Below are 20,399 nucleotides of genomic sequence, written 5' to 3'. Positions count from 1 at the left end.
TGCTACAATTGCGCGTGGCTACATGGTCTGTTCTTGTGGATTGTGGGATTTTCTTTGGTGAGATATTTCACAACTGTCGCTGTTTTTAATCAGTGGGTCCCGTCCTGAAGAATCTGCGACTGGCGTCACTGTTCCCCCTCTGCGACAGGGAGTAATGAACGCGGCCTCTTCCTGCTGTTGTCCCCTGTGAAGTTAGGACGGGGACAGCTGGGGACAGGGCGGTTGAGAGAGGGACACCGGCGGGACAGGGACCCTGTCACTGCGTCACTGGGTCCCCCTGAGGGGCGGGCGCACCATATCTGGAGCGCGTTTTCGGGTTCCAACAAGACAGACGGGCCCCTGGAGGGTTGAGGCACCCCGACTGACAGACGAGAATCTCATCTGCTTTTGGGCGTCCCGCTGTTGTTGTCTGTCAGGTTTGTTGTTGCTTTTTTCCCTGAGAGCTCCCTTGCTCCCTCTCCCTCCCTGAGAGCTCCCTTGTTCCCTCTCCCTCCCTGAGAGCTCCCTCGCTCCCTCTACCACTTGTCCATTTGCATGTTTGTTTTTGCATTTCCTTCATGGATGAGAATGTCAGCGTGACATCTCTGTCACCTGACTATTGCCTGGAGGGCCTAATTGACTGGGAAGCGCTAATGAGACTGTCACATGAACCGGCAAAACAAACGCGCACGTGATTGGCTTAACAAACACAGGCACCCTTTTTTTGACGTGTCCCTCAATAGGAAGGTGGTGGTGGCCTGAGGTCAGGACCGGGGGTTATTGATGTCATTGAGCTCGAGCAGACCTATGGATATCCTGTTGCTCCATTTAGAATGCTGGAGATGAATCCTGCCCATTCTAAAGGTCACTTTTTGAAGGGCAAAAACAGACGTTTTCAGAGCTTGTCAGAGATGGCAGCTCTAGTGCTGACAATGTATTTCCAGCGATATCTGAACATCTGGTCCAGGAAGCTCTAACTGGAATTTTCCAGCGGGCGATTTCTGATAGATAATCGCACTAAGTGTTGCTTCTCTGCTTCTGCGCAGTGGATTCTCAAGCATTTCAGGCTGGAATTCAGGCTCCTTCAAATTAGCTACAACCATGCAGAGATGACACAAAAGGCATCGTGTCTCTAAATATCCCAGCCTTTTCCTAAAAAACTCAAGTGTTTTTTATTCACAAACACGATTTGGTGAGTTTGACAATCACCAAAAATAATGAGAAAGAAACTATGTTACTTTATTACTTGAGTTAATTTGTAAGTCAAACTTCAAGACAAACTTTGGTAGAACCCAGGGGCATATCAGCTTAGTTTGGAAAACTAAGACTGATTTTATTCCACTTGCACACTTGGAAATCTTAATGACATTCCCTGCCTGAGTTTCATTTCCCCATGACCTTTCTTGCCTTTGCAACTTGTTGCACATAGAAGACAAAACAAAAACAGTGTCCTAACAACCAGAGTAAGAGATGCACAGACCAGAGCCCCTTGCTGTTCAGTGGAAACAGCAACCAACTTGCCAAACTAGTGATGAAGAAAACTAGTGGGAAGAAAAGGGGAGCAGCTCTTGGCTGTGTGTGTGTGTGTGTGTGTGTCTGTGTGGGTTGCAGTCTGTGTTGTTTTTGGGAAGAGGGTTCACACTGTGAAGAGATCAGTTGAAGCCCAGCGTGGCCCCTCCTCCTCCTCCTCCCCCTCCTCCTCCTCCAGCGCTCCTCCTCCCCCTCCTCCTCCTCCAGCACTCCTCTCTGTTTACCTCACGTCTGCCCCTGGCAGTGGAGCAGCGGAGCACCTCTCACTTCAGGAGGCAGCAGATGGAGAGAGCAGACCTCTCTCCTGTTGCAGCGCTCGTTCCCTCGTGCCCCCTGCTGAGGCGTTCTTTCCGTTCCTCCGCGCCCCCCCCCCCCCGCCCCCCTATCCCCGTCTCCTCACCGGCACCCTCTCGGAAAAAAAAAAAACCCCGGGAAATTCTGTGTGGTCTCTGTGCGACGCATCCCGTGGCTGTAGCTCTCCGTGACGAGCCGCCTGGTAGCAGGTATGTAGGGTGGGTGCGGCAGCCTGTGGGTGCTCTGGTCTGTTTGCGGTCAGTTTTGGTGCCATTGATATCTTTCTAAAGCTGCTGGAGCACATGCCTGCTGGGCCGATCACATGCAGTGCTTGAAACAGGGAGCCACCTGCATTCGCATTAGCACGCAGGGCATCTCACTGGATGTCAAGTGTTATCTCAGGATGGATGACAGTAGTTGTCTTGTGCATTAGGGAGATTTTTTTTGCTAACAGCCTGGAGACAGTTCAAGAGTTTTAAAGTTAATTTAAAGTCATTGGATTCTGACGGTGCTGTGTTTGTTTTGAGTCTGGTAAAGAAGGACTCTGTTCATGAGGAGGGAAGCCCACGCCTGTGCTCATCTCTGATGCGCCTCAAACTCAGTTTCTCCCTTTCCAGAAATGGCAGCGCAGAGAGTGGACTTCACCTCCGTCAGCTGCATGCCTTCCTCTGGTTTCCCCCACCGCCGTCCTAATGCGATTTCCAAACGCTACGCAAAACTCTGATTACTCTCAGAGAGATCGCTGTGCTTCCTGTAGCAGTTAATCAAGACTGAACTTTTTTTGTGAGGCTGTTGGATTCAAAGGGTCCAGCCACAATGATAGACTGAAGCTTAATAGTGCTTTTGTGTTGATACTGTTGGTTCTGCTGAACACAGTGCAGTGCCAAGGAGTCAGTTATGTAATGTTTTTTGCTCTGTGGGAAGTGCATACTGGTTTGACTGTATTGACAGTCCCAGTCATTTAGTGGAAAAAAAACCCTTACGATAATATTATGTTGGTGTGGATTTGCATTTAATACTTAAATTCTTTTCTTTTTTCTTATCTGTCTCATCAAACTTGATAGTAACTGCTTGGGTTTCCTTGACCCTTCTTTGTGGTTAGTTACCCATACAGAATTGAAACATGTTGTAATATACAAAGAAATAAGTTGCTCAGCCCAAGAATATGTGGCAAATACATTTAACATGTATTAATGCAAAGAAGAAATACAATGACAATAATTTACATATTTTAAATATCTTAAATGTTCTAAAATATGTTGTCAGTATGTTATTTTTGTATGTGTTTACAGAGATTTTATCAATGACAATGAGCAGCTAGTCTGTACTTCTCCCTCATGCATTAATTACACTTCCTTCAGGAAAAATGGAAGAATTCTTCATTTTCACGTGATAGCTCCACGGCGTGCTTTCTCAATGACTGCCGTTTGGCGAGCGCCATTTGATGTTAGCACCCGCACTTTGGTGGAGTGGAAAATATATCTCTGTCATGCTCTGTCTGAACAGAGGAGAGCAGGAAGCCTTTTGTAAATATCCAACTATTTATAAATATGGAATTCCTTAAATGAGAACCTGTGTAAAGCTTCTGAGTCAGGGGTCAGAGACGCGAGACACAGTCAGTCAATATTGAAAGTCGAACATTTTTTTCTGCTAGTGTCTGGAAAAAGGAACAATGGTTTGAGTAAGACAATGGCACCTGCCCAAATAGTCCCCTCATTGGAGGTGGAAAACTTATGGCATGGGCATGTTAACTTTTGGACCTGCTGATAGCTCTGGTTTTGGTGTGTTGTTGCTTCTAATCTTTTAATAAACATGAAAGGAGAGTGCTGTCAGGATGGCAGTGTTGTCTCTGTCCTTCCAGTTAATATGTGTTGAATACGAGCTCTCATGAGGACTAGACTGAAGATGTCTGTCCCAAAAATGTTTCAGCTCAGGATAGCAATTTAAGACCCCCACCCAATAATTTGCCAGAGGGGCTATTGTTTTAATTGTCATTACTTGTTTCGTACATCAGGCAAGGATATACACTCACAAACAATCTTTCATATCAGATATATGAGATTCATATGAGAGTCAGTTTACACAGTGCTCTTAGGCCAAAATGAACATGGGTGCATCTAGATGGGACCCCAGGTTTTGGCCCACTGACTCCTTATCCTGTGCCACTGGCAGCAGGGGGAGCCGCAAATGAGCCAGCAGAGAACTGACCTTCATCAGGTGATTATCCTGACCCTGCTTCTGAGGTGTGATTAAGAAGGGCGGCCATTTTAATTGCAGATCACCCATCAGGAGCTGTTTCTTTTATGCATGATCCACCTGATGTGATGGTGCTTTCTTGTGCTCTCACCAGCCAGTACAACCAAAGGCATCGCAATGCTACAGCATCAGACAATGAGTAAAGAGTAAAGAAAAAAAATCACCAGATGCTGGTGGGTGGTTGAATCACCAAACTTTGTTTGAAACAGGTAAAGGGTTAAACTTTGCTGCCTGTCTCGTCTCTGCTCATGGTTCCATTGTATTTATTCATTTTAAACAGACACTCTTATCCAGAGCCGATTACAAACTGTTGCGTTCTGTAAGGAGCATCAGCATTAAAATGAGGAGAAAGGGAGTGACACATTCAAAAAAATCATAAGTTCATTCACAGTGCCTCAACAAAGAATCCTACTCTGCTTGTGGTCCACCACTCAGCTGACCCCACCCCTGCCCCCTCTCCCTCACCCCCTCTTTGTTTGTCCAACATGGCTGCGAATCAATCATCCACTTTCAGACACCCACTGGTCCATGCATTGTAGTGCCTTTTATGGGTATCTAATCTCAGAAGGAGCCAGTCGGAGTCAGGGAGCTTGCGTCTGTTGGCAGCACGGATGGTTCTAGAATCTACAGGAAAGTCTTGCTGACCTAGCACCCTGCTCCTGTTGGTGCTCTTTTGCCCTCTGCTTCCTTAGAAAGGCGTAAATAATTTCTTAACCCTTTAAAAAACAAACAAAAAGGCATGGGATCAATGTACTGAGATTACCGTGTGACCCTCACCCCTGGATTCAGTCAGAGTTTGTCCTTAGCTATTCTCTTGCAAATGAATGCAAGTGTAACTTTTTTCAGTACAGGCACTAAATTCACCAAACTGTGTCCAAGAAGAAAAAAAAAACATTTCCATTTGAATCTGAGTCAAAGTTAAGGACAGATGTTGACTGATTCTAGGTATCAGTTCTGGAGAAAAACTGTTACCCACATCATACGTCTGTGGATTTTGTTGTAGTTTCATCTGCAGCAGTATTGGTCTTGTTTACCATCTTCTACTTAAATTTCATACCATGACCTTCAAAGGGATCACGGTAATGCAATAGTCTGGAATGTACGCCTATTGTTCCTGAACATTTGAACTTATAAAGTTACCAATGTGCATCACTTCAGTCCTGGGTTTTTGGTGTCAAAGTGCATGCATTCTGGATCGAGCTTTGTTTTTAGGAACACATTGTGTGCACACAAACATGTCCATACACACACACACACACACACACACACACACACACACACACACACACACACATACACATACACGCAAACATGCCCATGCACACACACACACACACACACACGCTGGGACACAATATAAATTCACTGGTCCTTGACAAAATATAGAACAGATGTGTTTGCGGTTCCAGAGAAAACGTTTTGCAGTAGAATTAGTCCTCTCTTCCTGTGTGTGGTTAATCCCTCATGTCTCTCACAATGCTACCTCTTCCTGAGATTGAATTCAGCTCGCTGAGATCAGTGGAGCACAGTCACGCCCAGGGCCCCAGGGTGGCACTTACTGCAAATGACCCACACTCTGTATGCAAAAACGCTGTTGCTAGTACACTGTCACTCTGATTACTCAGAATATTCAGATTGCTAAACCTTTCATTACAATAATTCAGTAATTCAATACAATAATGACTCCACTGGATTAAAATCGGTACATCGATAAGATAGGGACAATAGTGTAACCTGTACATAGTTTCTGTACTGCTGTTTGCATGTTATTTCAGGGCCAAGTGACGTTTAGGACCAAGTGAAGTTCACCCAGCTTTGAGGGCATTTAAAACTTAACATAAATAAAATTGCCTCATAGGTTGAGAAAAGCTTGAAAAAAAAGGTCCTAAATTATGCTGACTAAATCCGACTGTAAACTTTCAGTCTCTTAGAGCCTTCTACAGGCCAGCAGTGAGGCTCAGACTCCAGGCTCCTCTAATGCACTGTTTGAAGTTTTTGCTTTTACAACCTACAAGTGTCGTGGTAAAAGCTAGAAAATTATTTTTTGTTGTTTAGTCACAGGTTAGTAATAGATTATTTATTGGATAAGAAGTGTATGAGAGGGTGGTTGACAGTTGGTCCTGTGTCATTTGGAAGTTCTTTAGCTAGGAATTGCTGTACTTGGCAACTGTTTGCTTTTCATTTATTGTTTGTTATTTACTGGTGCATGTGTTTTTATGCTAAGCCACAACATGGTAAGATAACAGACAAATTTGCACAATGTAATGGACAATAAAGAGTGTGAATCTGAAATAGCACACTACTAACACGAGAGTTAAAGAGGAAAGCTGTAACCATGCTCGCACCAGGGGCAGGAATTTGGAGAGGGACAAAGGTGGCGCCTCTCTGGGCACAGAAGTAATAAACACGGCTGACGAGAGCTTAGGCTGTAAAACCGTCCCTCTTAGCAGGAGATATAAATGCGCGTCTGGGAGCACTGCCAGGCTAACGTGTGAGAGCGTTTGGCTGGTAGCGAGCTGACACCATGTTTACCTGCGCCTCTCCACTGACATCCCTTGGGTGCAGTTACACCGATTAACCATGGCCCCGGAGCATTCCCCAGACCAGACACCCCCCCCTCCGGGGGTCATCGTATGCCACTGCAGCTTTTATCCTCCGTTTGGGCCGGCAGATCTCGGGCGACCCGAGTCCCAGCCTGCGGGGCCTCGCTGACCGCATCCTGCATTCTTCTGAGGACCACCGGAGCCCGGGCCCAAAGCAGGGGCCTGTTTTACGTTAAGAGGGATAGCCATGGGGGTGCAAAAGGGGGCATGGGCAGCACAGACACAAAATGCGAAACTCCCCTATTAGCCCCCCCCCCCTCTGCTTTCTGTTCGCACGGCGATCTCTGGACATGCTGAGAATGTGATTGTGAGGGCCGGTCCTCTGATTGCTCTCCATATTGGACCCCGCCCTCCCCCCCGGATTTGCTCATTGTGAGCGGAGGGTTTCTGATTGCTCTGCATTTGGAAAACTCCTCTCTGATTGGCTGATTGTGAATGCAGAGCTTCTGATTGCTGTCTCTTTGGAAATCTCCCCTTTGATTTTCCTTCCCTCATTTTTGTAGCAATCAGCTGCCATTGTTGTCGAACATCAGGAAAACTAGGTGTCATTAAGTCTGTTATTACTTTCTGTTGTGGTGCATAGGTAGAGGTACACTCACAAATATATATACATTATCATGTTTACAGCCAGAGAGCTTTCTGAAGACTGCAGATTGGCCCTCATTCTGTCTGAAGATGACTGAAGAAATTCAGAAAAAGATCAATATATGGCTTTCCACTGTAGTGTCCATTATTAAGAAGTGTAGGGCTACTGGTACAGTGGCAACCCTGCCAGTGAGAGGATGCATGTATATCTCTCCACTATGGACTGTGAGGCAAGTGGTGCAGAACACAGCTGTAAATCCAAAAACAATAGCTGGGGAACCCCTGAACAAGCATCCTCGGGGCACAAAGTGTTGAAGATAACCATTCACATTTGTATGCATGGATGTTGCATTCATGGGTTGCAAAGACCATGCTTGTTGCTATAAGCATCCACAAAAAGAGGCAACCTGAATTTGTCAGTTTGAAGCTTGTCTCATTGTCAGATGAATTTAGCTTTTTGGACAGGTTCTTCACCTTTATGTTTGGCATAAAAATCTGATGTTGACAAAGTACTCATGCCCCGTGTGAAATAAGTTTGAGAGTTTATTATGTTTTGGCGTTGTTTTGCATCTACAGGTTACTGGGCCTTTGTTTTAGCCATATACCGGGTTCCCTCTGCCAAGAAGTGAAATGGCAATGATCCAACAAATTCATCATCATCTACAATGAAATGGTTAACTGAGTATAAAAAATGTTCTTAACTGACCATTTCAATCTCCAGACATCAGTTCAGTGGAGCATGGTTTGTACTCAAGAATAAGTTTACAAACAAAAAAACAAAAGATCTGAAGGATCTAGAGCTATTCTACCAGGAGCAATAGCCAAAAAATCCCCCTCAGAAGTGCCACACCCTCATAAAACTGCAGGAAGCATCATGTGTAATCCATGCAATCCATTCCAGAGAAGCATTTACACAGTACTAACTACAGGCATGTGAATGAACATGGTCCTCATGTTTTAAAGTAAAACTGTAGTATTTGGGAACAAATGCCTTCGTGCAATGTTGTTATGATGACAAATATACATTTGTATCCAATATGTATTTTTTCCTTTTATAGCATATTTTTGGTTGCTATTTAGTCACAAAAAACATGTGGAGGGAATTGAATATGACATTTAGAATTTTTTTGCAGAAAATGGTCCAATATGTAATTTATGTAATTTATTTACTTTATGTAACTCACTGTGCACTGTTACAAAGTGCTGTAAGTGGTCCATTTCTTCTAGAAAAATACACCAGATATTTCTGCATGAGGTTTGAAGCCTTCCATATGTGTGCTGTTCATTGTAATGCAGCCAAAATGGAAATTAACGGGAATTTTTAGTTCTAAATAAAACAAGGCTGGGAGTCTTTCTGTGCTTATTTTGCTCTGGCTCTAATCACACTCAACCAAGGCCCTGAGGGAATTCACTCAGCCCTTTGCGTTTGCACAATTGCCCTGTCTAAAAAGCAAAACACAAGTTCCGTGAGAGGACTTCCCTCACTGTGGGCGCACGAGATTACTGTCATTGGTCTCAACAAAAGGTTTTCACAGATCAGCATCAAAGATGCAGATGTTTGTTTGAGAAAGACAAAAACATCAAAACTTCTTGTGGCCTTTTTACATCTGAGTCAGCCAAAATGCGTTGCTTAATTGGAAGACTGATTCAGATTGCTTAATCCCAGCTGCGTCTGAGGGGTGGAACAACCAGGACCGGGGAATTGCAGTCCCTACACAGGCAAAGTTCATGTCCACACGCCAGATATGTTTGGAGGGAGAAAATATCCCTGGATCAGTGTTTAGCATTCAGAGATGGAAGTTTGCAAAGCATAAACTTGTGGTTGGTGTATTCCATCAGTCAAAAAATGAATAATGTATGTGTGTAAATATTAAAATGTATGTACTTAGTGCTACAGTCCAGTGAGAAATAGCGGACGTTGTGTAATGATCGGAGATAAGTTCTAGCAGTTCTGGCAGCATGAGAAGAGTAGAATATTTGCACATAACATGTCCTCCTTAAGATGGTTCCAGCTGCTCATTCTTGCACTGGGGAATTGCTCAAAATATGCCAGACCCAGTGATGGTTTTTGGCAGGGTGTAGCTGTGGATGAAGCATGGTGCATGCACTCACATCCTCAGGCCATGCTAGACCTACCTTTAGTGCACTCAGTCTCAATGCAATTCTCTTCAATACATGCATCCGTTTGGCAGCTCAATGAATAGTCCTGTGGGAATCATGGAGACAAAATCCTACAACAATTACTTCATTGTGTTGTATTCATCTGTATTTATGTCTGTAGAATTCTGTTAAGTCTACACTATGTCTCCATTTTGTCAAACTGGATTTAAATGAGCTGATTACTGTAAACATTGGGGACAAGTGGACAGCTTAGAAATTAAAATTATACAGGAAGAATTTAATAAGACCCAGAAATGGGCAGATAATGGACAAATGAAATTTATCATTGACAAAAGTAAAGTTCATCATACTGGCAATAATGGGGGCTATGTGGTTAGAGTGTGTACAAATAAAATAAAGAAAGACCAAGGTGTTGTAATATATTCAGCTGTTAAGGACTATACATTGTGTTAAATCAGTGAAAAGGGAAAACAGTTTTCGATTATACAACAAACCTTCAGTAAGGTGTCAAAAAAGTCAGTAATGTATGTAGTGGTCACCACACTATAAAAAAGATTCAGAATCTCTGGAAAAAGTACAACGAAGGGCAACAAGACTGGTCCCAGTTCTTAACTGATGCAAAGTACATGTGAGTAAAATACCTCATATTAGCATAAGTTGGGCTATATGTTTCAGGTTGAGGTTTAGCAACAAAAGCTGTCACCGGTTGGCCAGTGTAACATTGGTGCTCCCCACCCCCCACCACTACTGATGGCCCTCTGTGCCCCTCCCCCCCTCAGGGCGACCACACCTGGGCCACCATGCTGGGGCAGAGTGTGAAGCTGCAGCCGGTGCCCATCCAGAGCCTGTCGGAGCTGGAGCGGGCTCGCCTGCAGGAAGTTGCCTTCTACCACCTGGAGGAGCAGGACCTGGACTTCAAGATCAGCATTCCGCGAGGTACTGCGCTGGAAAAATCCCGCCCGATCTGTGCCGCCGCGTCTCCACAGTCCTCCCTCTCGCGCTCTGTCGTGGCGGCAGAGCTACTCAGCTCTGAGCTTGGGGGAAGGGGCCATATCCAGCAGGCTTTCCTGCTCTCTTAAACCAGTAACACTCAGATTTGGGGACTTAGAACTCAGAACTCAGATGGGTTTGTTGAATCAAGTGCTTAAATCACTGTCTGTTATTAAAACCTGCAGACACTGGTCCTCAAGAACAGCATCCAGTAGCTCCACACTTAGGTGTCTTTGATTTCAGTACCTCCACACTAAGGTGTCTTTGATTTCAGTAGCCCTTCCTTAGAATGTTTCTGGCCTTTGTGTGTGCTGTACATAAGAAATGCCTGAAAACAGGATGTGGTTTCCTGATACAAAGAGACAATGTTCCCCATACATACTAAAAAAAATCTTATCACCTTTCAGCAGGTCTCAGTCTAGTTTGTGGATTCAGAAGCAGCATTAAGATTTTTGATTTTCGGAGGTATGGTTTTTTCCTAGCCTTGCTTGCATAATGTAAACTTTATGAATTAAGAGGCCCTTCATGAATGATGGTATCCGTTCTTTTTAAAGCCTGATTCAGTGAACTCAAAGAATAACTTGAGTTCATCAGACCCATAATAGCGGACAATGAGTGTGTTTAATTGGCTATGTTTTCTCAGCCTCTGTTGTTCCCTCTTCCTCCTTCACTCGTTTCCATGTCACGCACCCGTTCCACCATTGCTAGTTCCTGAACGCGCTTCACTCGTCTGCGCGTGCACAGATCACATGGCGTTTTGGGGGAATGTGCGTGTGTTACCCTGTGGTGTTATGTAACAAAGCTGGCTGCTGGTGTGTCTGTGGGAAGCCCTGTCACATGGGCTCCACAAAATCAGGCTACCATAGAGCAGGGCTTTATCTGGCTTGCTGAGAACAGGCCGGGCCTCACGACACCCGCCCCGATGGAAGGGGTCACTTAGCTGTGTGGGAATATTTACAGATGTGTCCCCCGTGGTCAATCAACTTGAGCTTCCATCGCAGCTCCGAACGGCGCCCCTACCTCCCAGCTCACTGGTGACCACATCCGCTGCCATTATTTTCAGGGGTCTATTTTTTTAGTTTCCTTTCAACCAAAATGGCTCCAAGAGTCCCCACTGGCCCTGGCACAACCTCGCTATAGTCTAGACCCAGGTCCCTGAAGTTATTTTACAAGAGTTTTGTTACAGCATTAGTTTTTTTTTTTCATCCCTCCCTTCTTTCTCTTTGGTTCTGTTTCCCTTGTCAGCATTGATTTTGGTTGTGTGGATTTTCGTCAGTGCTCCTCTCTTTTCCCCCTCTCCTTCTCTCCCTCTTCCTGGAGAGGGTGCGCCCGGCCCTGGGCTCGCATGCCGAGCGGTGCCGGTGGATTAACCGCCAATGCTGCAGCGCATGGGGAAGGGGGAGGGGCTGGTGACCGTGGAAATAAACTTTAATTTCCTGTAGTCATGGGAATTTGACCTCCCCTAAGCCCCTCCACATCAGGACTCTAAGCTTGGTGTGGTGTCAGAGTCCTCCTTGCTGTTATCCCTTAAGTCTCCCAACAAAATACCGTCCGCATCTGGGAGAATGGAATTATAAACACGAAAAGCACCCAGCTGGGCTCCGTTAAGACCTCACAATGGGCTTTTAAAAAAACTTTCCAGCACTGAGAGGAAATTTTTTCCTCATATAAAAGGCGACTCAATTCACGTGGGCCCTGTTGGGTCGGCGGTGAGCAATACAGCTTGTAAACGTGGGGGTTAATATGACAAAGACCTTTGTGTTTGGCTTCTATTTTTAGTGCACTTAGATTCCTGGGGAAAAATAGTCTCTCCGGAGAGACAGACCAATAACAGTGGGCCGATGTTTTTTTTTTTCTTTTTAATCAGCCGAGATTCCGAAAATACTGAGGGCTGTTTGTTTAGGCAGGGTACTATCCGGAGTACAGGCCTATATACAAGTTCCTGACAAGAGGGCGTCTGCAGGGGAGAAATATCACTCAGCAGCAAGCATCAAAAAATATCTGTAAAACATCCGTCCTGTAATGTCTGTGTTTTCCTCAGAACTGTACTGTAAGCAAAGAAGGCCATTGGCCTCCTCTGTAGAGAACCATAGGTGTAAGATGCTATTTGACTGATCAATACTGTAATACCCATTTCTTGAAACATGGCGCTATCAAATGGAACCCTTCACGGTCAGGTCACTGTAGCTAACTGTCGCTCGCTGGTGTCCTCCCCCCCCCCCCCCCCAACCCAACCCAACCCCCACACCACTACCTCCCCCAGAAACTCGCAAGAGGAGGAAGTCCCTGCGGAGGAAATTTGACTCCTTCTCAAAAGAGAAAAAAGAAAGAGGTGAGATCCACACGTGCTGACATCAGCTCACTGAATCCGCTTCCTTTCTTCCTTTCTCTTTCTCTTTCTCTCTCTCTTACACACACACACACACACACACAGATATACCACAACCACATAATCCCCTGAGTTGTTAAAATATCATCAGAGAGTTGTGAAGTGTATATATAAACCACAGAATGGACCTATCCACATAAGAAGCAGGTGTAAAGAAAAAATGTGAAAGCATTCTAGGGTTTCAAGTCTCCACAATACTCTACTCTTTGCAACAGAGAAAAAATGAATGAACAATCAGAAAAATGACAATTTGCCAAAAGGCAAATTTTGCCTTACATGGTTCTGTTGTTTAGTCTAATTGGCATGAAACTCAAGAGTGGAGATATGAATATATCTTAAAAGCCTGCATTATAAGTGTCAGAGCATTCTCAAAGTGGAGAGCTTGTTTCTATGTGACTGAACAGAAGGTGTCCAGAGCAGTGTGTTTGAGTACAGCTCGGGCTTTTTTCACTGGACAGTACATTCTCTACTCCAGGTGTAGCTAAGGGCCTCTTATTGTCTGCCCCATCTGCTACAGATCTCTTAGAGATCAAGGTGTTCCTGCCTTCACCACCAAAACAGGCTTTAATTTTCCTGTAGCACACAGGTTCCATGTAACTGCAAACCCATTTCCCACCTGCTCAATGCCAATGACAAGGACAGTTTAATCTCTCAGAGGATCTGTCTTCATCCATTTATGTAATCAGAAAAAGCTTGTAGCTTACTTTGAATTTTACATTGCCCATATTGAAAGTCGGAGTTGGTTGGAGGTTCCTACTGCAACACGGTCAGTGCACAATCCAATGAACATTTATCTTCAACTTTGACTTTAACAAAATGCAAAAAGTCAATACAATTACTTTAGTCAATACACCTTTGTTTCAGTAATGTTGTTGATTGGTGAACTTTCCAAGTTGCATGCATGCAGAGAAAAAACAGCAGTGCTTGGATTTAATTGTGAGTCCCGGCTGAGGATGAATGCGTATTGAATCCTTTCGGCTGGTCCTCCTTTCAGAGCTGCTCTTTTCCTGACCTCCCCTAATCTCAGTGGAATGTGATCTGGGTGATTAGGAGCTGTTCCCCGATCAGCCTCTTACTCACGGGGGTTCTGCAGAAACTCTCAGGCTTTAAAGCGGACAGAAGCAGGCCGTCCTTATCCTGCACTGCACTGAGCTCAGGGAACATTGGCACAAGCCGGTGTGGTCTCCTACCACTTTGGCTCATCGGCTTCATTTTAGCTGGGTGCGTTTCTTTCGAAACCAGCTTTGCCCCAGTGCCTACTTGTAGATAGACCCTGCAAAAGAATGCAGTGGAACCAAAAATGTAGTAACCTCCTTTTAATTAACACAGGCCTGCAGATGCATCACTCAAGCGTTTTCTTTACCACAACCGAGGAAGCTGATTATAGCAATCGTCATACTGAACCAAAAACAGGCAGGGTCAAATTACAGCACAACCCCTGTGGTGACATTCTTCAGGGGGACAACTGAGGTCATTGATGGCTGATAAGAACCACTGAGCAAACAAGAGAACAAGGATTCATGCCTGATATAGTGATCTTCATGGGTTTAATCCACTGGCTATATTGCCTGGAAGAGAGAAGCTGGATTCTCTATAGAGTCTTCCCTACCCTCATCCAGCAGTTATTCTTCCTTGCTTTAATCCATCATAAATATTAACACCAATTAAATGTTAAAGGATTAAATTGTTGCAGTTCATGTATATAGTACTTCATGTATAGTTTTCTAAATCTTCTCCTCCAAAGAGATCATAACACAGAGCTCATGGCTCGGTCATATATAAGAGTAGTGTAAATGGTTTGCTTGGATAGTTAATCTAGCATAAGTAGTTTCTGCACTTCATCGCCTGATGTAAGGCTGTGCTTCAATCGGCAATGCCAGAGACGGCCCCCAAGGCGTTCGGCATCCCCCTGTCCCAGGTGATCGCCAACGACCGCGCTCACAAGCAGCGGCAGGATGCTCTGAAGGAGAGCCGGCGGGACTGCCTGGACCTGGAGGCCAGCGTCCTGCGCTTCCGGGCCCAGAAGCAGCAGCATGACGGTGGGCCCCCCCTCACGTCTGTCCACGCCCCGCCCTCCACCTCCGCCCTGGAGCTCCACAGCAAGCCCCTGTCACCCACCCTCCAGGACAAAGCATCCAGGGTGCACCGCAGGGTAAGGGCCGTGCTGTGACGCACGCGGTCATGGGGTGCGGGCTGGTGGGTAAACTTTCGCCAAATGATTTAGCTACGCTTTTTACAACCCGAAAATGTGTAGGAATGCATGGCATTCAAGGGTGACCTTTAGTGTCTCTCACAGTGATCTCTCACATGGAATGCCAAAAAAACACTTTTTTACAGATTTACAAAACTTACAGATTATGTGAAATGCATTCAAAATTATTATTTGTTAACATAGCTGTAATCTCCCAATTTTCTGACTGGCCAATTGAAATATATTCACTATTCAGCCCACAATGTAATTTTCCTGAAATGATATGCCTGAAAAGCATATCATATCGCAGGAAAAAATAAACACATCATTTTAAGGACTTCAGTGGAAACAACTTAACAGTCACAGTAAACAAATGAACAACTCAGCAATTGATAAAACAGACAAATTAGCAGGGGGGACTGGTGTCTGTTGGTGCTGACAAAGAAGTTGATGAAGCACATGCGAGGTCAGGAGGTGGCAACTGGAAGTACTCAGGTCCTTTATACTTGCCTTTATGGCACCAGGCCTCTTTAATTAAAGTGTCCTTCTCCTGCAACCTCTCGCACTGTGAGCCCACTTAGAGAATGTCTGTAAAATCAGATCTGTCCTGGTAGCTTTATAAAAGTGACATTAATGCACTCGATGAAACATTCTGTACACCTGTATGCATAAAACACAGGACATTACCAATAATAATAAGCTAAAAAAAATTCCAAAACTTAGTTCATTTTTCCCACGTTTGGTCGGCCGTCAGTAATATTTTCCTTTTTCCATCGTTACATGTACTTGACCTTTATAAGTATTAAACAATTTTTCACTTATCAGTTGGAGCATTAAAAATCTGAGCTCTGGAAAGCCTGGAAAGCCAGGCTGGAAGAGGGAGGGAGATAGCTATCTTTTTCTGGGTAGTGGTGTTGGGAGAGAGGATGATAAGGCTGTTTTCTGGGACATGTTGGTGGCCCTTTGCCAATGAGCAAGGGAGCATATTAAGATTCTGTTTTGCTGTCCATTGTCCATCAGATCAAAAACAAGGGGGAAATGGAAGACTGTGCTAACTTTCTATATTTTTATAAACCATGGTGTTTTACATGAATGTTTGCTACCATCTCTTTGTATGTACACATTATTAAACTACATATGCTTTTTAACCATATTATTCCTCCTACCTCCTCTGTACTATTTATAGAACAATGGAATTCCTGGAAGTGACAGTAGACACTGAATTACATAGTTAACTATTGTAGATAATGTAATCTTTATAATCTAAGTTACCATATGGAACAGTGCCGCATTTGTAAGTAAGTTTCCTTTTCATTTAAATATATCAATATCAAAATACAGTGCGAGCAAATGAAATCCAGGTCAGCTGAAGTAGCTGACATGGGAACGTGTCCCGAGTGTTAGATTTTTTCCTGATGCTTTCTTAAGTTTATCATTTAACGCCCCTTTAGGCAACTATAAATCAGTTTATGAACTTTTATAGAAAAAAGACAATCTGCGTTGTCATTGTGGTTATTAATTCTCAGCGTTTGAGCTTTCCCTGACAGAAAGCCAGCTTTGCAGTTTCAATAAAACAGACACTCCGCGGGCGTCCGGGGTTGAGAAACCGCTTTTTAATATAAAACATTTATAAGGCTGATCGCCGTGATTAATGCGCGACGAGGGGCTGCACCTCGAGGACTCTGCTCGTAGCGGAAAATATGGGGCAGTTTTGCAACCCTCTCCGCGTTCCGTAACCTCACGCCACGTTCTATGAGAACCACGAAATCCCTCGCGCCGCTTTGCAGTGCGACCGTTGCAGCCCCGTTTTCCACTGCAGGCAGAAGGAGCTGGATGCTTCATTACAGCTAACCATGCGCTGGAGAAGATGAGGTCATAGCTTAATTTGGCAAAAGGGAATTAGTTGTTTATACCCGCAGATAGGAATTTTAACTTTACTTTAGTTGGCTATGTATTATAATCTTCCTGAAGTTTCCGTATAGTTTCTCTGGCTTCTTAGTGTGTGGATTCAAAAAGAAATAAAACAGTCGTAATATGGCTGTACAATAACTGAAATGGACTTCCAGTACAATGGTGGTGATGCAAATTATGCAGTCTTCACTGCCATTGACAGATGCTTTCCTTCATGTTTTCAATCGTGTTAACTTGAACGAGTATGACTGTGTAATATTTGTTTTGCATTAAGGGCCCTCAGTTTCAGGTCAGTATTAACTGTGTGGCATGAGAACACATGAGTATTGCTGCACAGGAACTGGTTAAACTACTAAACTGGCGGCACCTCTAAACTAGGAATGCCAGGTGGTAAAAATGAGTGCAGAATCATTAGAGGGGAGAGCAAGTGCCTTTTTATTGCTTTTGTGTCTGTTTTCATGTATAATAAATGGTTAATAAATAAGAAATCAACTTTTCGTTATCCTCCATTCCCAAGTTTATAAAGAAACCTATTTGAGATGTATTCAGCCAGCTTCATCACAACACAACACAGCATATAATCAGATGCTTTAGGCAGCAATTATTTTCATTTGTAATTCATGTGCAGGGAGTAGCAAACTCATTTCTGTGCGTGTCCCAGTAATTATCTATTTTCTTTCTCACGGCATAACAATAACCGGGCTTAAAATGCACTTCCAGTAGAATGGCTGGCTAGCATGTGAAATTAGAACTGTGAAAATGATTGCATGTTAGGATAATAGTGATGATAATCATTACTAATTCACAAAATAGCAGCTGGACCTGACGTACAGGACAGGCTTATTTTACACTCATACGCTTGTTTCTCTTCTGAGCCAATATCCTGCCATGTGAGTCCTCTGTCCTCTGGGGGCATTACAGTCTAAACACAATGAGGCAGCAAAAGAAAGCCAGAGTGTTGACGCGCTTATCCTTTTGTGTAAGCTGGCAGGAAATAAAAAACCTGTCACATATCCGCCAAAACAAAAGAGTAACGCTGCCTTGCCCTGGAAAAAACTTGACACGCCACACATCCTTTTTTTCCCTCAATTTTGTTGTTACGTTCTGACAGTCTTTGGGAGATTGTTGTTCTCTTCGTTAGCACGGAGCTGGAAATGCGATAAGACCAGCTGTACATCAACAGGGGTCTGTTTGCCAGGTTATTTTTTCTTTATGAGAGAATAAAACCTTCAATTAAAAAAATGTGCTTTGTTGTGCGTGCTGCAGTTTATCCCCAAGACACCCCTGCGGTTTTAATCACAAGATATGTTTTTTTTTAATAAGGTTTGACATCACTTAAAGCACCATATCAAGAACTTCCATCCTCTAAATCTTTCAATAACATTTGGGTCTGGTGCATGTGCTTGAGTCACAGCTTCCCAGCTCTCCCCACCTGCTGAATTCCTGCTCCCCCCCCCGACCCCACCCCCTCCAGGGAGGCATGTCTGTGGACTCTATCTCCGACATGGTGGAGAGCCAGTCTCGCCTGCTGGAGGCCCTGCAGCTGTCCCACCCCAACGAGCTGGACATTAAGAAGGCGGCGGGCCGCACCCAGGCCAAGCTCAGCCTCAACCCCATCTACAGGCAGGTCCCCCGCGTGCTGGAGCGCTGCTGCTGCCACATCGAGGCCTACGGTGGGTTCCCCTCTCCTCTCTGCCTGTGGGGTGTGTGTGTGTGCCTGTGTCTGTGTATATATGTGTGTGTGAGTGATGACCCTATTGTCTCCCCACAGGGCTTCAGACAGTGGGGATATTTCGTGTTGGAAGCTCAAAGAAGAGAGTGAGGCAGGTGAGTTACAACCGATCCAAACCTGTGTTTGTTTGTGTGCATGTGTGTGCATATACATGTGTGCAAGTATGCATGTGTGTATACGTGTTTATGTTTGCATGCATGCATGTAGGCATGTGTATGTTTATATGTGTGTATGTGTATGTGTGTAAGCATTTATGTGTGTGTGTGTGTGTGTGTGTGTGATGCTGCACATGCACTGTATAACAGCTAACCCCTCTCTGTGTGCCCCAGCTACGGGATGACTTTGACCAGGGCGTGGATGTTTTCCTGGACGAGGAGCACAGTGTTCACGACGTGGCTGCCCTTCTGAAGGAGTTCCTGAGGGACATGCCCGACCCATTGCTGCCCCGCGAGCTCTACTCTGCCTTCCTGCACTCCAACCGTATGCTTTATTCACAGTATCCATAGTTTTATTACCATTACTGCTATTCCACCTGTACTGTTAGTATCAGCATTATATTCATTATGCAGAGGAGAGGAGCAATGGTGCAGAGGTGTCTGGAGGGAGTGCACTCCCTGTCTGTATGAAGAAGAAACTGGTGTAATTCTGGTATAGGAAATGATATTATATCATATGGTATGGTATGGTATGATATGGTATGTAACTATAAGATACAATATGATACAATGTGGTACATTTGGATATGATACAGTTTGATATGGTGTACCATGGTATATGATATGATATTGTATGGAATGATAGAGTACAGCCTGGGACATGCCCCCAAAGTACAGATGAGTGCAGTGTGTGCCCCACCCCGTGTGACCCCTCCCCCTGCTCTTTGTCTCTCCTGGACCTCAGAGCTGAAGGGGGAGGAGCAGCTCTTGTACCTGCAGCTGCTGCTCTACCTGCTGCCGCCCTGCAACTGCGACACACTGCTGCGGCTGCTGTCCCTGCTGCACACCGTGCAGAGCCACGCCCAGGACGTGCCCGCCGGCCCCGACGGCCAGGAGGTCAGTCTCACCGCCTCGCATCTCCATAGAAACGAAGACCTCGTCTCACTCGAGCCGTTTGTGATCAAAACACCGGGAGATAATTAATATGTTACCAAGATACACTCCAGAATGTCTCAGCAGAATTTGCATAGATCCCAGAGCTGGAGTGATTTCCATGTCAATTGAGTCAATTCATGATTTGAAAATCTCCCATCGTTTTTCAGTACATGAATTAAAGTTCAGTTCATTCCCTGATTTGACTGAATGGAAATGGAATTCACCCCAGCTCTGGTACATTCACAATGTAAAGACTCAAACTCTGTGCTAGTCTTCTTTTAACAATATGTTATTTCTGGTTGTTGAAGTTTTGACCCTACATGGTCTTTCATCCTTCCATAAAGCATTACAACATTTTAAAGTTACCTGAATGCCACCCAGGGCAGCTCTCTGAAAACACATTTGTAGTTAAGCTCATAGTTATCATTTAATATGCATTCTTAAACATACTTTCTGGAAAGAGTCAATAAGCATTTTAAAATGAACCCCAGGGAAGGAATTTGGTTAGACATGCCTGGTGCACATCAGATAAGTTGCACTTATAAGGCTCATTTACATGATTGGAAACTCCAGCTAAACACTGCCAGGGCTTGATTTTCTCTGAGAACATCCACATGTGCCTTTTAATACAGCAGACTGGAGAGCAAGTTAAGCAATACTGAAGACTCTCTTCATTTATATGTGATGAGTTATTTTCCCACTGATGTCCATAAATTGTAAAGATGCA

At 44.5% G+C, this 20,399-nt stretch overlaps 1 protein-coding gene across 4 annotated transcripts in view; it reads left to right on the top strand.

Moving 5' to 3' along the window:
* arhgap36 (Rho GTPase activating protein 36) overlaps nucleotides 1–20,399 on the top strand; it is a 34,803-nt gene that overhangs the window by 11,834 nt on the left and 2,570 nt on the right. For 3 of the 4 annotated variants that reach the window (XM_036548113.1, XM_036548116.1, XM_036548115.1), the window contains exons 2-8: nucleotides 10,148–10,304; nucleotides 12,622–12,690; nucleotides 14,628–14,899; nucleotides 18,324–18,522; nucleotides 18,621–18,676; nucleotides 18,911–19,061; nucleotides 19,482–19,633. In XM_036548113.1, the coding sequence (XP_036404006.1) occupies nucleotides 10,148–10,304; nucleotides 12,622–12,690; nucleotides 14,628–14,899; nucleotides 18,324–18,522; nucleotides 18,621–18,676; nucleotides 18,911–19,061; nucleotides 19,482–19,633 (1,056 nt within the window). Of the gene's footprint in view, nucleotides 1–1,922; nucleotides 2,013–10,147; nucleotides 10,305–12,621; nucleotides 12,691–14,627; nucleotides 14,900–18,323; nucleotides 18,523–18,620; nucleotides 18,677–18,910; nucleotides 19,062–19,481; nucleotides 19,634–20,399 lie in introns of those variants that run through there. The other variant, XM_036548114.1, reaches the window with a different exon arrangement.

Source organism: Megalops cyprinoides, chromosome 16, assembly GCF_013368585.1.
Source record: "Megalops cyprinoides isolate fMegCyp1 chromosome 16, fMegCyp1.pri, whole genome shotgun sequence".
In the NCBI taxonomy this organism is placed as follows: domain Eukaryota; kingdom Metazoa; phylum Chordata; class Actinopteri; order Elopiformes; family Megalopidae; genus Megalops; species Megalops cyprinoides.
Note: the sequence above shows the minus strand (reverse complement) of the source record. Positions and strands in the feature narration are given on the sequence as shown.